The sequence below is a fragment of the Passer montanus genome, unplaced genomic scaffold, assembly GCF_014805655.1.
Source record: "Passer montanus isolate IOZ18808 unplaced genomic scaffold, ASM1480565v1 scaffold8, whole genome shotgun sequence".
Lineage (NCBI taxonomy): Eukaryota > Metazoa > Chordata > Aves > Passeriformes > Passeridae > Passer > Passer montanus.
The window spans coordinates 15,651,142-15,669,431 of record NW_024373256.1 but is presented as its reverse complement, the minus strand read 5'-3'; the positions used below and the strand labels follow the sequence as shown (position 1 = coordinate 15,669,431).

The 18,290-nt window shown below is 55.0% G+C and overlaps 1 protein-coding gene across 10 annotated transcripts in view; it reads right to left on the bottom strand.

Annotated features, from left to right (window-relative positions):
• The window catches only part of LOC120513061 (ankyrin repeat and fibronectin type-III domain-containing protein 1-like), a 245,860-nt gene that overhangs the window by 25,700 nt on the left and 201,870 nt on the right, over nucleotides 1-18,290 (bottom strand). For 8 of the 10 annotated variants that reach the window (XM_039732031.1, XM_039732028.1, XM_039732029.1 and 5 more), the window contains one exon: nucleotides 15,368-15,496. The exons of the other annotated variants lie outside the window; for them this stretch is intronic. In XM_039732031.1, coding sequence (XP_039587965.1) covers nucleotides 15,368-15,496 — 129 coding nt within the window. The remainder of the gene's footprint in view (nucleotides 1-15,367; nucleotides 15,497-18,290) is intronic. 10 annotated transcript variants of the gene reach the window in all.

Sequence of the window (18,290 nt, the reverse complement as noted above, 5' to 3'; positions counted from 1 at the left end):
CAAGCCCAGATGCTGGAGCAGGTCAGCAGAGCTCCAGGAGACACCTCCAAGCCACTAACACGACCCTGGTTAAATCAGACTTCCACACGGGGAAGCAGATGAGCCATGGGGACTCGCTGCCCCTCTGTCAGGAGGAAACCCTATCCCAGCCTGGCCTGCCAGGAACAAGCAACACTCCTGCCACAGCTGCATGTATGCAAACCCTGCTCCAGGGGATCAAATGCAGGAGCTGAGTCATATGACAACTGAAATCAAAGATCACTGAAGGCAAAAGAAGGGAGGAAAAGTATCCCTGTGGGCTCTCGGGGCCCACTTTGGCTCCAACAAGAGCAGAAGGTAGATGTTCAGCATGGAGATGCCCAGGGAACAGCTGGCATGCTGGGAGGAGTGAGGAGGGATGTAAAGTCACACTCACCCAAGCCTGGTCCTCCCCTTCCTTGGGTCCTGGCAAACACTTCTGGGGAGGGAGCAGGGCAGGGGGCTGGCAGAGCCCATGGGGCCAGAGGTTGTTCCCATGGGAGAAGGAAGGGGGCTGGGATGGCAGCGTCCCAGCTGCTCTGAGGGCTGGCTGCCACCTACCTGCACCCCATCAAAGAGCCCAGGACCTGCCAGGAGCCAGGAAGAAGCACTCACCTGTCTGTGCCCAACAGCCTGAGCTTGTGCCAAGGGCTTTGTCATGGCCTCACCCCAGGGTAATGTTCCAGTGTCTCCTCACTCCCCTGACACCACCAGGGCTCTCCCCCGAGTGCGGTTCCTCTGCATCACTGTGCCTTTCCTGGCATGGTGGGGTCCACACACAGGCCCCCACTACGGTTCAGAGGTTGAGCCAGCTCCTGGTTCTGCTCCAGGGAGCCCCTTCCCCACTGCCTCGCCCTGGGGCTGAGGCTGGCCTGGCACAGGGGCACAGCTCCACGTGCTGGGGGCTGAGACCTGCAGACTCATCACAGCAGTGAGGGGCAATCCCTGTGCACCCAGACCTGCAGAGAACCAAATCCTTTAACCGCCTGCGCCACCTGGTGCCACCGGGAAGGACGTGCCACCAGGATGCACCTCCCGGCGGAAACCACATCCTCTCCAGAGCCATCAAATGGCAGAAAAACGGCCCAAGAAGGTCTTCTGGAGGTCCCCTGAGCTCACTTCCCCATGCCTATGGCTGGGCTTCATCCTCAGCCACCTACATCCCACCTGTACTTCCCAGTCCTCCAGTCCATCACTGGGATGTTCCTTCTGGTGGAAGCCCACCTCCATTCCATTGTCCCACCCAGGACATCCAGCCAGATGGGACCAGCATTCTGACCGAACCCAGGCTGAAGACTTCCAGAGCTGCACCCAAAGGGGTTACAAAAGGGAGCCCACAGCCACTGATCTCAGCAGGGAGGAGGAGACATCGGCCAAGTCACAATGGAAGAGCAGACAAATGACACACCCAGCTCCAGAGCTGCTCCCAGCTGGTAAATGTTACTGGAGTCAGAAACCCGCTTCCCGCTGGAAGGCACACAGCAGGAGCCAGCCAGCAGTGCTGGGCACGCCGGCCACTGCCCACAGACTGTCCCTGGCACGGCTACCGACCACAGCAACCCCCCGTGGGCTCTCCCTGGACCAGCATGTCCCAGCCTGACAAACCCTTCGCCTGGCACAGCTTCCTACTAGGATTTGCTCCCAGCTTGCTCCAGATCAGCTCCCTGCCCCGCACCCACCGGGACCTTCTCTGACCACCCCACCACCTTGCCCTGGAGCTGGTCTCATGCCAGCACCACCCAACTCATGAGCAACGCCAGAGGGGCTGGGTCACTGCCACCCAACTACAACAGCATCTCCATGGAGTCAGGGTCCAAAGCCTGTGGCCCAAGAGGAGAAGCCAGTTTTCTCCACCATTTTGCTAGATAACATCCTGTAAGTGCCCAAGCACTCTTGTACTAACTGGGGACAGTAACCACCAGCAGGGCCTCCTTCCAGCTGGGGCTTGCCTGCTCCTTCATCAGACCAGAGCTTTCCCAGCTCATGTGTCATCCCTCCCTCTGCAGAATGCTCTGAGGTACCATCAAGTAGAGAAACCCCAGCTGAAGATAAGGGAGTCTGTGGAGGAATTTCCAAAGCCCCTGGAACAGCGATTAGAACAAGTTTCCACTCAAATATAAAAAAGCAACTTCGAAAACCTTAGGGATCACTAGGTGAAATCTCCAGCTGCCAGGACCTGCTCAGCCTGGACTTGATGGCCTTGAAGGTCCTTCCCAGCTGTAATGGTTCTGGGATTCTGTCCCTCCATGCACGGATGAAATGCTGCTGAGCTCACCCAGGGCAGGCAGGTCTACAAACACCCTTTCCCAGGCCTGGCATGACAGGAGTGTTTCCTCAGCTTCTCTCCTCATTTGGCACAGCCCAAGCTGGCCTGAGCTTTGCTCCTTCTCTCTGCTGAGGGTGAGAGGCAGGTGATACCCACAGCCAGTGCAATGCATGGGAAATGGGGACAAAGACAATGTTGTCTTGCTTAAACTGCTTTGGAGACTTGTCAATTGGAAACAGCTCCTTCAGCCACCACTCCTGACCTGGACTTGTCTGGGCAAGGAGGTGTCCCTAGAGAAAGGGACAGGAGGACACAGAGTGGCCAGAGTCCCTTTGCAAATGCAGACACCAGCAGCTGGCCCCTGAAGAGCTCCTCAGGCATGCCCAGCCACGCTTTCCAGTGGCTAACCATTTGACCAAATCCATGTTGACTTCCAGCAGGAATGCATCATCCCTGCCAAATTTCAAGTCTCTTTTTCAAAGAGTGGAGACACCAGAAGCCCTCAAACAAAGAGACAACAGGGGAAAAAAAAAGAAAAATTGGCAAAGCTACCATTTTCCCCCAACCTTTTGCTGAAAATTGGGAAAAATAGAGGGAAAAAAAAGGAGAAAGTTCAGCCTGAGGCAGAAAAACATGGAATAATCCAGCCCAAACAGTTAAAGCCAGGCAAAGGTAAGAGCAAACAAACTTCCACTGGGAAGTGCTGTACAGCCCTTCCAAGGGTAAGCTGTGGTGCCCTCTTTGTCCCTCCATGCAGCTCACAGGGATGACTTCCCTGCAGCTCAAAGGAGCAAGGGGGCAGGGCCAACAGCTGCAGGTGGCCCTGGAGATGGGAGGTGGCAGGGGAGCAAGAGGAGACAGCACCCCCAAGATCTCCCAAAGCCCCTGGGACATCCCTGCTCACACAGCAATTGTGAGCAGGGATTGTCACCAAGCAGGACCTTTGAGCCACACACAGCCAGCTTGGGCCCCTCCATCACCAAGAGGCTGGAAAACATCTCCAGAAACTGGTGGCCTCAACACATGGTGGGTGCTGCTGCCTCCTTCCTCGCCCTCTTCATCCCCTGAGCAGTGAGGTGAGGGGTGGGGATACCCTGGTGCTCCTCAGACACCCAGCTCTCCCCGCCATGCTCCTGTTTTCACGTGTGTTGCAAGAGCTTTCTCAGGAGCAGGATGCTCACAGATCTGGAAAACCCCACTGTGCCCTGCCACATGGCTGGCCTAGGATGCCACAGCTTGTCCCTGTGTTCACACGGGTGGCTCACACTGCAATCACACCTTCCCATCGCTGATTCAACAAGTCCTCAGCCCTGAGGGCCTCCCTGGCTCCACTACTGTGATTTTTCTGTGGTCAGAATGCAGACACGGGAAGTAGCAAGAGTGATCTCCAGGTAAAGTGTGCAGAGCGTCACGAGCAGGGGGATTTAACTCTCTCACAGACCATCTGGGTGACCCTGAGCAGGCCACTAAAGCCCTGGTGCTGCGATGGTGTGCCCACCATCCCCAGGGACCAGGGAGAGCAAAAGTTACAGCAGCACAGTCCCAGTGTAGCACAGGAACAGCTCCATCTGTCTGCTGCTGGTCCTGCCCGGACACCAAGAATTACAGAATCCTGGAGCAGCCAGAGCTGAAAGGGACCCACAAAGGTCACAAGTCCAAGCCCTGGCCCTGCCTAGGACACACCAACAATCCCACCCTAGGCCTGAGATCATTGTCCAAACACTCCTGGAGCTCTGGCAGCCTCGGGGCTGTGCCCATTCCCTGGGAAGCCTCGGCAGTGCCCAGCACCCTCTGGGAGAAGAACCTTTCCTGATATCCAACCTGACCCTCCCTTGGCACAGCTCCAGCTGTTCCATGGGCCTGTCCCTGGTCACGGAGCAGAGATTGGAGCTGCCCCTGTGCTTCAGAAGGATGAGGTGATTGTGCTGGTGCACAAGGAAGGCAGCCTTGGGTCCCTGTGCAGTGCATGATCCTGATCCTGATCTTGACCTGCCTGCATCATCAGGAAAGAAAACAGCCAAAGAAACTTCGAGTTCATGTGAAGTTCACCCGATTTGAGCTGTGCTCCACAAGCAAAACTTTCCTGTCTGACACAAGCCTTCCAGAGCTCATGACCGGGGCAGAGCAGGGCCAGGACTGTGCTGGGAGGATGGAATCGCTTGGCAGAATCCTTCTTCCACTTGCAAAGAAATCAGGCAGGATTCCACTGGGAGTTCCCCCTCCTGGCTCATGGCGCTCCAGGAGTGTGCTCACCACTGAGGTTCCTCAGAGCCCAGCTGGATAGCAGCAGCACACCAGGCACAGACAGGGAAAGCAGGAGCACTGACTAAATAACACAGCAGCTTATCTGTGTTCAGAAGTGGCCTTCTGGCTTCCCAGGATTTGGCCTGGTGCTTTGCAGGATTTCAGGGCACAGGAAACCCAGTCCAGATTCCCTGCCCACACAGACCCATGGGCACAGCAGGACTTGGCTCTGGGGCCCAGCTCGGGCAGACAGGATGGAGCAGGAGGAGGAGGCACTGGCAGGGACAAGGCACATGTCAGAACCTGCACAGCAAACCCTTGCCTTTGCCCAGTCCCACTTCCCAAGGAGATCCGGAGGCAGAGCACCCCTCCCGGGACCACAATCCAGCCCAGCCTCAGCAGGTGCCTCTGCCCTTGGGGCTGCTCCCTGGCATGGGACAGCAGGGTCTGGTCCCCCAGTGATGGGCCACTCCTTCAGGACTTGTGTCCTCTGACTCAGGCCAGGCTTGAAGAGGCTGATGGCTCCAGCACACAGGAGGAGTGAGCACCCTACAACTGCAGGGCCTGGCCACAGCGACATCTTTAAACCCAAAAGAATTTGGGTTAAGATTATACCTGCCTGGATCTCCTCAGATTACCTCTGCTCCTGTCACTGCCTCCTCCTCCCCAGTGAAGATGCTCAGGAATCAGAACACTGGGGATAAAAAAAAGACACTTTTTTTAGAACGTGCTCCCTGGGCAGAAGTTTCTGCCTCTCTGGACACCACTTCCAGTACAGAAACCTTGACCTTGGTGCTCTCTTAGCTACAGTGACAGCACAAGCTGATGTACAAAGACCACCAGGAAAAGCTGACCTGCCAGCCTGGAGCTCAGAGCAAACCCACAAGTCAGCCATGGATCTGGGGCATGGCCAGCACAAGACCCCAGATGCCAGGAGCCCTAGAGCAGCAGCAGCTCCTTCACCAGCAGCTGTCATAGAATCAGAGGATCCTGGAATGGTTCGGGTTGGAAAGGACCTGAAAGACCATCTTGTTCCTGTCCCTCTCTATGGCAGGAATGCCAAAGTGCCTGAAAAAGGAGGTCAACATTGCCATGCACCTTTTAAAAAGTGAGAAGCTGGGGGACAAGGAGGGCCAGCTCTTGTCCTCAGCTGCTCAGTGGGCCAGGAGAAGCCACAGGTACCACAGGTACCCCAGTCCTCTGCAGTGGGTGAAGCTCAGAAGTTCTGGTAAGTCAGTTTGTGTTCTGACCTTAAACGTGGAGTCTGGGGGTGGAGAAGAGAAGCAAGGCCAGGGGAAGAGGTGAATAACCATGGTGCCAGGTCATCCTGGAGTCCCTGCCCCCTCAGGGGCCTCAACAACCCCACACTCGGAAACCTGCAGGGTTTCCATGGAAACCACGGCTCAACAAGGCAGAGTCCCACCCAAGGGGACAGTGGCTCCTTTTGGGGCAGCGAGCCAGAGCCCATCCTGATAACACCAAGAAGAGATGTTCCTCACAGCTCTGCTCATCTCAGCAGCTGTTCTGCGGCCATGCTTAACACACCCTATGTAATGTCATATGTTCATTTTTCAAAGCTCATAAAATCCAGTTTTTTACTGCAAGTCAAGAATGCAACACAAGAAAATCCAGAGGAGGCCATGAAGATGCTCCAAGGGGTGAAGCCCCTCTGTTCTGGACACAGACTGAGAAAGGTGGGAGTGTTCAGCCTGGAGAAGACTCTTGGGGTTCCTCAGAGCCCCTTCCAGTGCCTAAAGGGAGCCTGCAGGAAGGCTGTAGAGGCAATTTTTGGAAGGGCAGGCAGTGATAGGACAAGGGGGAATGGCTTTAGCCTGAAGGAGGGCAAGTTTACATTGAGCATTGGAAAATATTTCTTTCCCGCAAGGGAAGTAAGGCCTTGGCACAGGGTGCCCAGAGCAGCTGTGGCTGCTCCTGGACCCCTGGCAGTGCCCAAGGCCAGGTTGGATGGGACTTGGAGCAGCCTGGGACAGTGGAAGGTGTCCCTGCCATGGCAGGGGGCTGGAATGAGGTGATCATGAAGGTCTCTTCCAACTCAAAGCATTCCATGATTCTATGATTGAAAGCTCAAGAAAGCTCAGACCTCTCCAGGGCAGGGGGAGGCAAAACAAAGCCCACTCCACAATTCTGTGACTGTATGAAGTCATTAGTAAAAACCCTTCCCTGACCACAGGCAGGAGATTTGTCTCCCAGTTACCGCCTGATGAGCCCTGGCATGCCCTGTTGGGATACTTCTTGGATGGAAACCAGACTCTGAGCAGACCTGGCGAGGGCTCAGGTGAATCTCTGCACTGTGGGCAAGGTGAAGACCACATGCAAGTTCTCAGAGTGACACTGGCAGCTGCTGCCAAGTGTCCAGTTCCACCTTGGACAAAGCCAGGCAGGATCCTTGCCTTTTCCTGGCCTGAAATCTGTGAGATCTGCACTATCTGGCACTGCCTACATGGAAAATTCTCCTCCACACTGCCCAACAGTTCCTTGTGGCAGATGATCTTCATCCCTGTCTGACCTTCCCTGTTAGCAGAAAAATAAAGGTAACAAAGGCAAAGTGAAACAGGGAGAGGAATGTCCCTGGGGAGGAAACTGCTGGGGTAGATGGATGGATAGTTTAATTTTGAGGAGAAAGGGAGGAAATGTGGAAGTCAGGTGTGGAAGGGAACATAACTTCCCTCTCTGACCTCCACCAGGCATAAGGCTCAGCAGATGTGGAGGCCACTTGGGCTCACAACTTGCCTGAAAAGCATCCAGCCCACACAGGAAGGGTGAGCATGAGGGATGGGGAAGAGTTAGTGTGCAGTAAGACTCCACCAAAGGTGGAAAGAAGTCCCAGCACATCCAAGGACATGGTCCTCCTTGTCCCAGTGTCCTGGGCTGACTCCTTCCTCCCATTTGGCCTCCCCACAGAGTGCTGCCCATCCTTCCAGCATCCAAGCCAGTAGATCCAATATCAACCTGGCACTGTGAGATACTCTCCAGGAAGATAAACAGGAGGTGTCTGAAGCCCTGGCAGGCAGAATTGTCTCTGCCAGAGGAAACTAAAAGCAGAGGAAACCTGCCCAACAGTGACTGCCACTGCTCAAGGAAGGATTAAAAGTACTGGAATACCTTGGAAATGCCAGCTGTCAGGACTATCTGGATATGTCCATGCTCCTTTGTTTCCTGGCCCAACATCTCCACAAGCATCAGCAGCAGGACCAGTGATCCCTTCTGCTCCCAGGGATGGAGGGAGCCTGGCATTCCAGAACTAGAGTGTGCTGCTGCCCTTGCTGGAGCTGCTCTAGACACACAACTCCTCCACACTGCCCTTCCCCAAGTCCAAACTGGCTCATGGAGAAGGAGGTCATGGCTGGAGACCTGAAGACCTGACCAATAGTAGGAAACTAGGACTATTATGGATATTCTCATTAAAAGAAACATACTGAGATACTTTTGTGTGCTGGATAAGGGAACTGGGAGAGCAAAGACCTTCCAAATCCAGTGCACTGGCACCATGTAGTGATGAATAAGGGGGAACAGCTTCATACCAAAAGGTTTACACTGGATTTTGGGAAGGAATTGTTCCCTGTGAGGGTGGGCAGGCCCTGGCACAGGGTGCCCAGAGCAGCTGTGGCTGCCCCTGGATCCCTGGATATGCCCAAGGCCAGGCTGGATGGGGCTTGGAGCACCCTGGGACAGTGGAAAGTGTCCCTGCCATGGCAGGGGGTGGAATGGGATGGGCTTTAAGGTCTCTTCCCACCCAAACCATTCTGGGATTCCATGGGAATACCAGGTGGTGTGGAAAGGCTTGATTTGCACTGAGATTTAGATAGCCATGAGGTTTCCCTTTCATACCAAGGATTGTGCCATCTCTGAAATTCCCCCAGTATATCCATGGGGCTTGGGCTGCTTGCTGTGGAAATCCACTGGCACCTTCCAGGCAGAGGCACGTTCATGGAGAAGAACCAATGCAGATCCTACAGGATGAAAAGCATCTTCCACACTCTTCAGCAGGGACCAAGGCACATATCCTGCTTTGCAGATCCTGGCCACGGGAAATGGCAGAAGGATGATGACAATAAAAGAAAACAAATCAGGCAATTAGGCTATTTGAGAGAAATTAAAGTGTGCTGAGGGTAATGGACTGAGAAATAATCTTATGGAGGTATCAGCTACCAGCAGAGGGAAATGGCCACAGCACCAAATCAGCACAATATTTTATATTTGTCTTTTAAATGTTATTTGTTGCCTGTGATCTCAGAGAGGAAGAGATCTGGCTGAGAGTTCTGGTCCCAGACAGGGAGAACCTGGACATCAATCTTCCCTGAACCTGGACATCAGTCTTCCTTGAACCTGGACATCAGTCTTCCCTGGACATTTTCCTTCTCTTGCTTCCCCAAAGGACTCAATTTCTCCCACTGCAGTGACATGAGAAAAAAATGGAGAAGAGAGTGCTGGACCTGCTGGAACCTGTGGCAGCACAGAGAGGCTCCAGGCCTCACTCTGCTCCCAACCTCTCCAGCCTCATCATAATCACAAGCTGAGCTGCCTCTCCTGAGGAGGAAAACGGCTCCCAGAGGCTTGTGGCACCAGGAGGGGAGGCACAAGATCTCTCCTTTCCCATCTGTACCCATAGGTCAGGATGCTCCCAGCTCCCTGCTGGCAGCATGAGGCAGCAGGAGTGGAGCTGCAGGGACTGTGGCTCCTCTGCCAAAGCTGCCTCTAGGCTAAGGACTGCCTGCAGTCCCACCAGGACCACCAGTTGCCCTTCAGCCTCTGCCTGCCTGCAGGCAACTCGGAAAATGAGGATAAAAAGTGATCATTCTCAAGTAAATTATTCCTTTGCAATGCTCTCCTGAGGTTAATCTGCCTTTCAGGGATGCTTGGAGGGCTCGCTCCTCCCCACCCCCATCAGCATGTCCTTCATATCACTGTTAAATCACTGTCCCTCCCGCTCTGGGGAGGGGGATGTGAGCACCTGTTCTCCCAGTACATCCAGAGGCATGGCCAAGGCCATTCTCAGGCTGCTAGGGACACAACCAAGCTCTTGAACCACACTGTCCCACGTGCAGCTCAACACCAGGAACTCCGGGTCCCTAACGGCACCCACCTCACTCCCAGAGGTGAGGAGAGGATGGCACACCAGGACAGCCAGCAGAGCCCCTGGCACTCGAGGGTCTCTGCGGACAGAGCCCTCTTTGTTGCTGGGGCTGCAGCTTCTCTGGACCACATTTATTGCCTCTAAACCAACGGTGCAGCATCCTGCTGATGGCAATGTCCATCTGCCACACGGGGAAACTCCGGCTGCACGGAGCCCCGGGCGAGGGGCCCCTGCTCCCCGGGAGCCCGGACACCCCGGCAGAGCCTGGTGCAGTGTGGAAGTCCAGCTCCCATCCGCCTAATTCAATAAGTCACCGACACCATGACTTCATAAGGCACAGAGGCTCCACAGCTATTAGGGGAATTGGGAGCAGGGGGAGGAGGAGCTGAAATGGAGAAGGGATGGAGAGGGGGAGGGTGGAGAGGGGGAAGCTAAGACAAGCAGCAGAACAAAACATCCCATAAATCATGAGGAGCTGCTGAAATACCAGAACAAATGACCCCATAGCTTGGCCATTGTTCCCGAGCGAGGGCTTAAAGTGCTCCCAGTTGAGACAAAGCGCTTCGCGTTTCGTTTCAGCACCGCGCCGGCCCGGTCGGACCTGTGCTGGGGCTGTGTGCCACCTCGGGCTGTGTGTCACCTTGGGGCTGTGTGTCACCTCGGGGCTGTGTGTCACCTCGGGCTGTGTGCCACCTCGGGCTGTGTGTCACCTGGCACCTGGCTGGCACTGCAGGATAGGGGTGGTGACACTCTCCAAGGTTGGCTCCCCCACAGAAAGCACTGCCAACATGGTGCCCACAGCTCAGCCTGCCCAAAGCATCTCCTTGCTCCCACATGCTCCCACAGCTTCCAGGCTCTCGCATTCCTTCCTTTCCACTGCAAGGCTCATGGCCTCATTTCCCTTGTTTTCCCTTGCTCAGGCTAAGAGCTTTCTGGTCTGGGAAGAGAAAGAGCTCCAAGACTTTTCTGGAGTGAGACAGCTCGAGTAGGGCTGTGAAACCTGCAGGAGCTCTGAGCCCACCATCTTCATGGTGCTGCTACTCTTTCCCTCCCAAAAAGTTGATGACAACTCACTTTGTGCTGGCTGACTTGGCAAAGGGACAAATGTCACACAGAGAGTCCTGGGGACAGCCCCAGATGATTGTGGACAGCTGTGGGAACAGCACCAGTTCTCAGGGAGCTGTGCAACAGCAGCAGTCCCATGCACTGGATCAGGAACAGTGGGATGGATCAGTCGGCAGCTCAGCACTTCCTCCAAGCCCTGCAGCTCCACCAGGAGAAGAGGACCCCATGGATGGGGACAGGTCACCTGGCTGCTTGCCCACAGCAGCGACAGCACCAATGTGGGAGGCACTTCCACAGCAGGGATTCCATAGCCAGCCATACAGGGAGAACCAAGACCACTCAGAGGGGAAATATTACACCTTGAATAACTTCCATGAACACAGTTCCCTTAAAAATCTTCTTTACAACCAAACCCAAAGCACAAGGCAGAGTGCAGCAGCAGTCATCTGCCACCTTCACCAACCCGATGGTGCCAGCGAGGTTCCCATGTCTGGTGGCTCCTGCTCACTTGGCACCTTCCACCTGGGCCTGTGTGGTCTGCACGGTGGCCGCTGGGCAGGCAGCTCCCTGACATCCCAGCTTTTGGCAGCGAGGATGGGATGCAGCGCCGAGCCAAGGGCCAGGCAGGAACACGAGCTGCAGGCAGGGCTGAGCCCCCGGCAGCCGCCTGCCACCAAGAACTGACACTGCTGCCAGCACGCTCAGCCTCGTGGTGGGCAGCCAAGGAGCAGAACTGAGATAAGGGCACGGGGGGAGGCAGGAATGTGCTGCATTTTTCCTGGCACCATGGGAATAGGCTATTCCAACCACGGATCACAGGGAGGCTCTCTGACAGGGAAAACATGAGGAGCCCGGAGAGAAAAAGCAGCGAGTAAGCAATGAAGGAGAAAACAGAGGGAAATCAGAGTGAACAAGTGGTGAGTATGGGAAAAGGCGTGTGGGGGGAAACCAAACCCAGGAACAAGCAGAAGGAAAACCAGAGCTAGAGCTAAAAAGGAAAAGGAAGGGACAAAAGGATTTCAGAAGGACAAACCTGCACAGCTGAAACTCTCAATGAGCAATGGGGCTGAGAGGATGCAAGAGGGAACAGAGGCTCCCAGCTCTGCTCACACAAGAGCAAACCAGGGATCACAGCCCTTCCATTGGATTAAGCCCCACTTAAGAGGGAAGATATATGTGGAGCATATCTCAGGTAATAGACACTGGAGGAGAAAAGGCCTCTGCTCACTCTAAGTGGGGAGAACAGGGATTATTGGAGCTTTGACATTGCTGTAGAACACTGTCAGGACTCCATGGGAATCATCAGCTTTCACCTTCTTCACCCCCACCAGCAGAATGTGGTGGGCTTCAAGTCAAGAGTGCTTTAGTAGCCTTGTGCTGTTTAGGCTTGGGAGCTAGATTAGGACCAAACACCACAGAAAGGAGAGCTTTAATAAACAAAATCCCAAATCCTTCCTTGCCTAAGTTACTTTTGCCTCATTTGGAGCATAAGCTGCCTTGGTGACCCAGCACACACCATCCAGCAGAGAGGAGAAGGGAATCAGAAAACCTGGGCAAAACCAGACATGTGCAGCCCCCAGGTTTCTCCCAAAGACTGGGAAAGCTCCTCTCCAGCACCTCTGAGCAGCAGGACACCAGCACAGGGAGCCATGGGCTGAGGTGATCCGGCACATTCACAGGCCCGAACACTGGGGACTTTGTGGCACTGGCTTTAAAAAAAATACCCTAAAAAAGGCCTAATAATGAAGTATTTATTTCAGCAAACAACGTATGAATGCAAGAAGTGTTTTCTCAATACTTCACTTTTTCTCTGCCTTCTCTCCCTTCCCCCCAGCAATTTTGTTTTTAATAAGTGGAACTAACAGGGCTTCGCTAGCTGCTGGCCGGGCTGGGGAGCAGGGCCATGGTGCAGCACAGGAACACGTGCCATGGGAATAGAGCTGCCTTGTGCCTGGGGCACGGCCCACCAGCGTGTCCCCTGAGCCACAGAGAGGTGCTCTGGTGGACACACGCACTGTGGGACCTGCCTTGGGAGCATCCCTGGGCTCGGCAGCAGCACAGCACATCCAGCCCTCACTCGTTGTGGCAGCAAGGAACTGCACCTCCTGGCCCAGGGCTCCTGGCACTGGACAAGGGCCAAGTGGAGGTGAAGGCATCTGTGTCCTGTCCTACCTGGCTGTGCTCAGTGCAGGAACACAGTGTGCAGCTCCTTCTCTTCCACCTCAGCTCCATCCACCCCTACCTGAGCATCTGAATAATTGGGAACACTGGAAGACTGGCTCAGCTTGCCGTGTGTGGGGATGAGTTGTACTGACAATGCTTCGGTAGGAATTTCAAGCAGGAAACTCTAATTCCTGTCCCAGACTGACACCCAGCTTTTCAAAGCAAAGAGCACAGATGATGTCATGCTTTTCTACCTCTTCCTTGGCAACAGGCAACAGCAGGTTGAGAAGCTGTCCTGTGCCTTCAAGCCTTGAGGTAAAGATGGGCAGGATTCTCAGAAGCTGCTGATTTGGGAAAACATGGCCCATTGCTCTTCCATGCCACTCCTACCATGTGGGATGAGCTGAACCCATCACACACAGTGTGGGTGTTCACCTCTGCACAGAGGCAGCTGAAAGAGTGCAGTGGGAACGTTGGGATGTAAATACAGACAGGTTTGATGTGGGCAGGTATTTGCTCTGAAAGACAAATTAGGCATCTGTAGATTTGGCAGGATATGAGCCAAGTTTCCCATCAGCCAGAGCACTGAGGAGCAGCCTCACCTGCAGCCCAGGATGGTTTGGAGTCACTAACTGAGGGTGCTCATCCTGCTGTGAGGAGCAGAGATCCCTGGTGATGTACAGGGAACACAGAGAAAAGCTGTTTCACACCAAGGAAAAGGCCAGGACATCCCCTAGCAGGTCACGGCTGCAGAGAAGGCTGGAAAAATCTTCAAATGCCTCTCTGAGGCCCTGTGCACGTGAGATGGATGGGAGCAGGCAGCGGGCAGGGTCCTCAGCCCACTGCCACCCCTCATCATTGTGACCCTCTGGGGTGACCCCTCCTCTGTGCCCTGCCAGCCCCTGAGCTCCAGCAGCCTGACCCACCCAATCCTGGCTGCCAGGGTGATGTCTGATCCAGCCCAAGATGTCTCCAAGCCATGGATAAAACCCCAGAACAGGGTGAGAGTCCTGCCTGGCTGTGCCTGTGTCCCTGCAGGATGGGGACATCAGGACTGTCTCCCTTAGCCTCACAGCAAAGCAAAGGCAAAGGCAAAGGCTGAGCCAGAGCTCCTTCCCAGGCTGCTTTACAGAATCCCTCTAAAAGAGCATCGTCTGCCACTGCTGCGAGTCCTCGCGGCACAAGGTGCTGTGCCAAATGCAAGACAGATGGTTTCCCCCAGGAAAACGCTGTGGAGTGGGGGAAAATGTACCACAAATATCCCCCAACAGGGCTAAACTGGGACCCAGGGGCTTCAAAGGCACATTTAGGGAGGAAAGAGATTTGCTGGCTTCTCATGCTTCTTTGTTAAGAATAAACACAAGCTCTGATTGTTTTTAGTAAGCTCTTGGTTGTTTCCCTATTTGCTAAATTACAAATTCACATATTTGTCTCTTTGGGATATTGGGAGTAATTGCAGACCAGGTTTCCTCATGATATCCTCTTAGCAAAGGGAAGAAAGTTGTGTAAGTGGAGAAGAAAGCAGTCTGTCCCCAAATATCCTGAATTCTTTGGTTCATTAATACCTGGTGAGCTTTGATGCTCAAGGAACCTCACAGATAAAGGAAACCTTTGAGGAACGTTCCACAGCCTCACACTGAAGTGTTAGAACACACAAAAAATGCCAGAAAGATCTCCAAAAAAAGCAGGGAAATTGAAAACCAAATTCTACATTCTTGGAATTTCTAAGCATTTTTCTTTTTTTTTTAAGTTTTACCCTCCTTTATCCATCTAAGGAAGCAGAAAGCAATGCAATTTCCAGCAGCTCTTTTAAATATCCTTAGCAGGTCACCTCTAACGCAGGGATGGCTGGCTGTGATCTGCTTCCAAGACTGTTGCATCAGAGCTCAGAAGCCCGGGATGAACGCCTCCCTGCCCCAGGGGACAGCTCTGGGGACCTGTGCTCACACCGGGGCCCCAGGCAGGGCAGCAGTGCCAGGCAGGGAGCCCGGAGCTCCGGGGAAGGGAAGGGAAGGGAAGGGAAGGGAAGGGAAGGACGCAGGGATGGCTGGCTGTGATCTGCTTCCAAGACTGTTGCATCAGAGCTCAGAAGCCCGGGATGAATGCCTCCCTGCCCCAGGGGACAGCTCTGGGGACCTGTGCTCACACCGGGGCCCCAGGCAGGGCAGCAGTGCCAGGCAGGGAGCCCGGAGCTCCGGGGAAAGGGAAGGGAAGGGAAGGGAAGGGAAGGGAAGGGAAGGGAAGGGAAGGGAAGGGGGCAGTGGTGGGGGTTGCCACAGGCTGTGTGCCCCAGCTCAGCAGACACTCCCTTTACCCACATGAGCCCTGACAGACCTTCAGCTGGGGGATGGTTCTCCTTTGATACCTTGGGGGAGCCTCTGCAGCAGGTGGAGGGGTTTGAAGGGTCGTTGTCCCATGGGACATCGCTTCGACCACGGCAGCAGTGGGAAAAGGGGACAGGAGGGCGACTGGAGAGGCAGAAGCTTTGTCCCCCAGGCCTGTCCTGCAGCTCTTACCATTCAATGCTCAGAGACCTGGGCCGGAAGGCAGACAGCTCGGCCGAGCCATACTCAGCTTTCCTTCTCTTCTCCTGCTTCTGCTTCACCGACAAGCGGTGGGCAAACCTAGCGAGGCTGCTCTCCGACCTGGGGAGGGGAGAGGAAAGGCGTTAATGGCACTGCAGCCCTGGCCCCAGGGCACGGCCGGGGCACAGCACCAGGAGCTGCTCGGTGTAAAAGGAGGGCGAGCAGTGGCACCAGCCCTGGGCGTGGGAAGTGGAGGAGCAGCAGCATTGCTCAGCAGGCCAGGACCAGCACACGGACACATCCCTGCTAGCCAAACTGGAGCTGCAGCCTGGCAGGCTGAGAGAGCCAGGTCCTGCTCCCTGTGCAGCAAAATCACCTCCCCGGGCTGTGCATTCCTCCCCAGACTCCAACAGGTGACAGCCAGCACTGGAGAAACAGCCAGAGACTCATCAGTGGAGAGAACCAAAGCAGACTGAATCAAAGGCCACACTCTCCTTCAGAGAAACCCCGGAGCCCCTGCGGCCCCCCAGCACCAGCACAGCTTCCCTGAGGAGGGCTGACATGGGAATCAGCCCACAGCGGAGAGGTTTTGGAGAGAGAAACAGAAATGTGTGGGAGCAAATGGATTCAACTGAAGGACCTGTCTGTGCTGACAAAGCCCCTTCCCACCAGGTGGGGTGCTCCAGCGTCGCTCCCAGCCCCTGGGACCTGGGAAAAGCACTTCCATCCACAGGCTCGGGGAACGTGCTGCACATCCCAGTCCATGCCAGCCCTGCCCAGGGACAGCTGCTGGCACAGGGCACACCTGCCCTGTCCCCAAGCCCAGTGGCACACAGGCTCACAGGCTGAGGAGGCACCTGCCCTGCAGAGACCCTTGGCCCTCTGCCTCCCTCTGGGAGCCCCCAGAGCCCCCTGTGCTGAGGGTGGCACCCCCAGCCCGGGGCTGGGCACGGCAGCACAGCCTATCCCTGCTGCCAGCGTGGGAGCAAGGCAGGACAAGCCTGGGGAGCTGGGACACCAGACTTGGGCACACGACCAGGCACTGGGGCTGTGTGCCAGCCCTGCCACACACAGTGTCACAGCTGCTGCCTCCTGTCCTTTAATGTGCCAGCACAACCTGCTCCCACTGCTCAGCCAGCCCCAGGCTGGGCAGGGAAGGGGACAGGAGGGATTTGACAGAGGTCCCAGGGGATGAAGGACAGAGTTGGGGAGGAACTTGGAACCTATACACATTGCTAAAACAAATCCTCTCCTCTCCTCTCCTCTCCTCTCCGCCTCAACCAAACAAAATACCACCAAAGAAAGCGAAAAAGAGAAGCTATTTCTCAGAACTGAGAGTTCCCTGCCTTTCCTCACAGTACTTAGGCCAGTCCTGACCAGCTAACAGTTTTTTCCCTGCTACAATTTAAACATCTTCAATTCATTAACTGGTTATTGATTTATTTTTCAACTTATGAATTGCTGTTGCTGTTGCTGGGGTGGAGACAGCTTTCTGGAGAGGACTCTTGTCTCTTCAGTCCCTGCCGGCAAAGAGCTGTTCAGACCTTCCAGGGCAATTCTTTACATTCTTGAGAAAAAAATCCTACTTTGATGTAAAGGATGAGGTTTGCCTTAAAAGAAACCCAACAAGAAACCCAAAGCCTAGCTTTCCCCCACGCACAGCCGGAGAAAGAGGCGATGAAGAGGAGTGATCCTGGTGCCCATAGAGCAGAGCCAGGCACCAACACTGTCCCCACCACCTCACTCTCCTCTCATCTCGTGTCAGAGCTCAGCAGGAAAGGAGAAGATTCCATTTAGGGAGGGTGAGAGGTGGGCATCGACAGCCAGAGCTCTGCAGCAGCCCCAGGCATGGTGTCCACACCAGGATGAGCAGGGCTGACCCAGGAATGAGGCTGGGTAGTGGGAACAGGTGCTGCTGGCTCCCTATAGCACCTCCCCAGTGGCATTTGGCTGTTCCTGCCCCTTCCCACCTGCCCAGCAGGAGCTCCTGCCACCCTGCAGGGATGAGGGCTCCAGCCCCAGCTGAAAGGATGCTGTGGGTGTTTATCTCCTGAGATCTGGGGACTGCCTGCAGAATCCTGCCCTGTCTGCTGTGCTGACCCCACCTCCACCACACTCCCTGCACCATTACAGCCACCCCTCCCAACCTGAGGGATGAGGGGCTGGGAAATCCTAGATGCCCTGCAGAGATGCAGGAAGGCAGCAGCCCCTGTCAGAAGTGCCTCTGTAGTGCCAGTACATGGCCCTTGCAATGACCACCACAGGGACAATCACACACCCAGGAGCTTTACCTGGATGTATCCACCTGCCCAAGCATGGCAGGAGCAGCACTGCATCCTTCAAATTGAATAAAACCAACAGCATTTGTCAAGAAGAGATGGTGGATGAAAACAGGGCAATGTGCCACATGTCATCAGGGCTAGGGATGAAGGAGAGTTAGTCCTGGGGGCAAGGTGGGCTGGAGAAGCCACCTGGGTGCTCAGGAACATGTGAATCCCCAGTCATGGCATCAAGGGGAAGGCACAGGGAGACAGGGGATGGATGCTCTCCAGTCCAGGGCAAGTGCTGCCCACATCTGCCTGATGCAGGACAGACAAGCCAGTCCATGTACGAGTCAGAAGCTGACCAAGAACCTTGGGGTGCTGATTTCAGCCCCCAGACCTGCTGGCCACCACCTCCAGCTGCTACAGGCCAGGTAAAGGAATGGCTGTGACAGCTCTGACAGCCCAACACCTCCCCCATGAGAACTGTCAGCAACTCATCCAGCCATGAACCAGCCTCCCTCACCTCTGCCAGACCACAAAGCTTCAGCAGAAGCATCACTAATTAGAAGACAGGAGCACATTACAGATCATCTGGCGATTTATACAGAGCTGCTTTACATAAACTGTGCTGCAGAAGGGGAATGAATCAT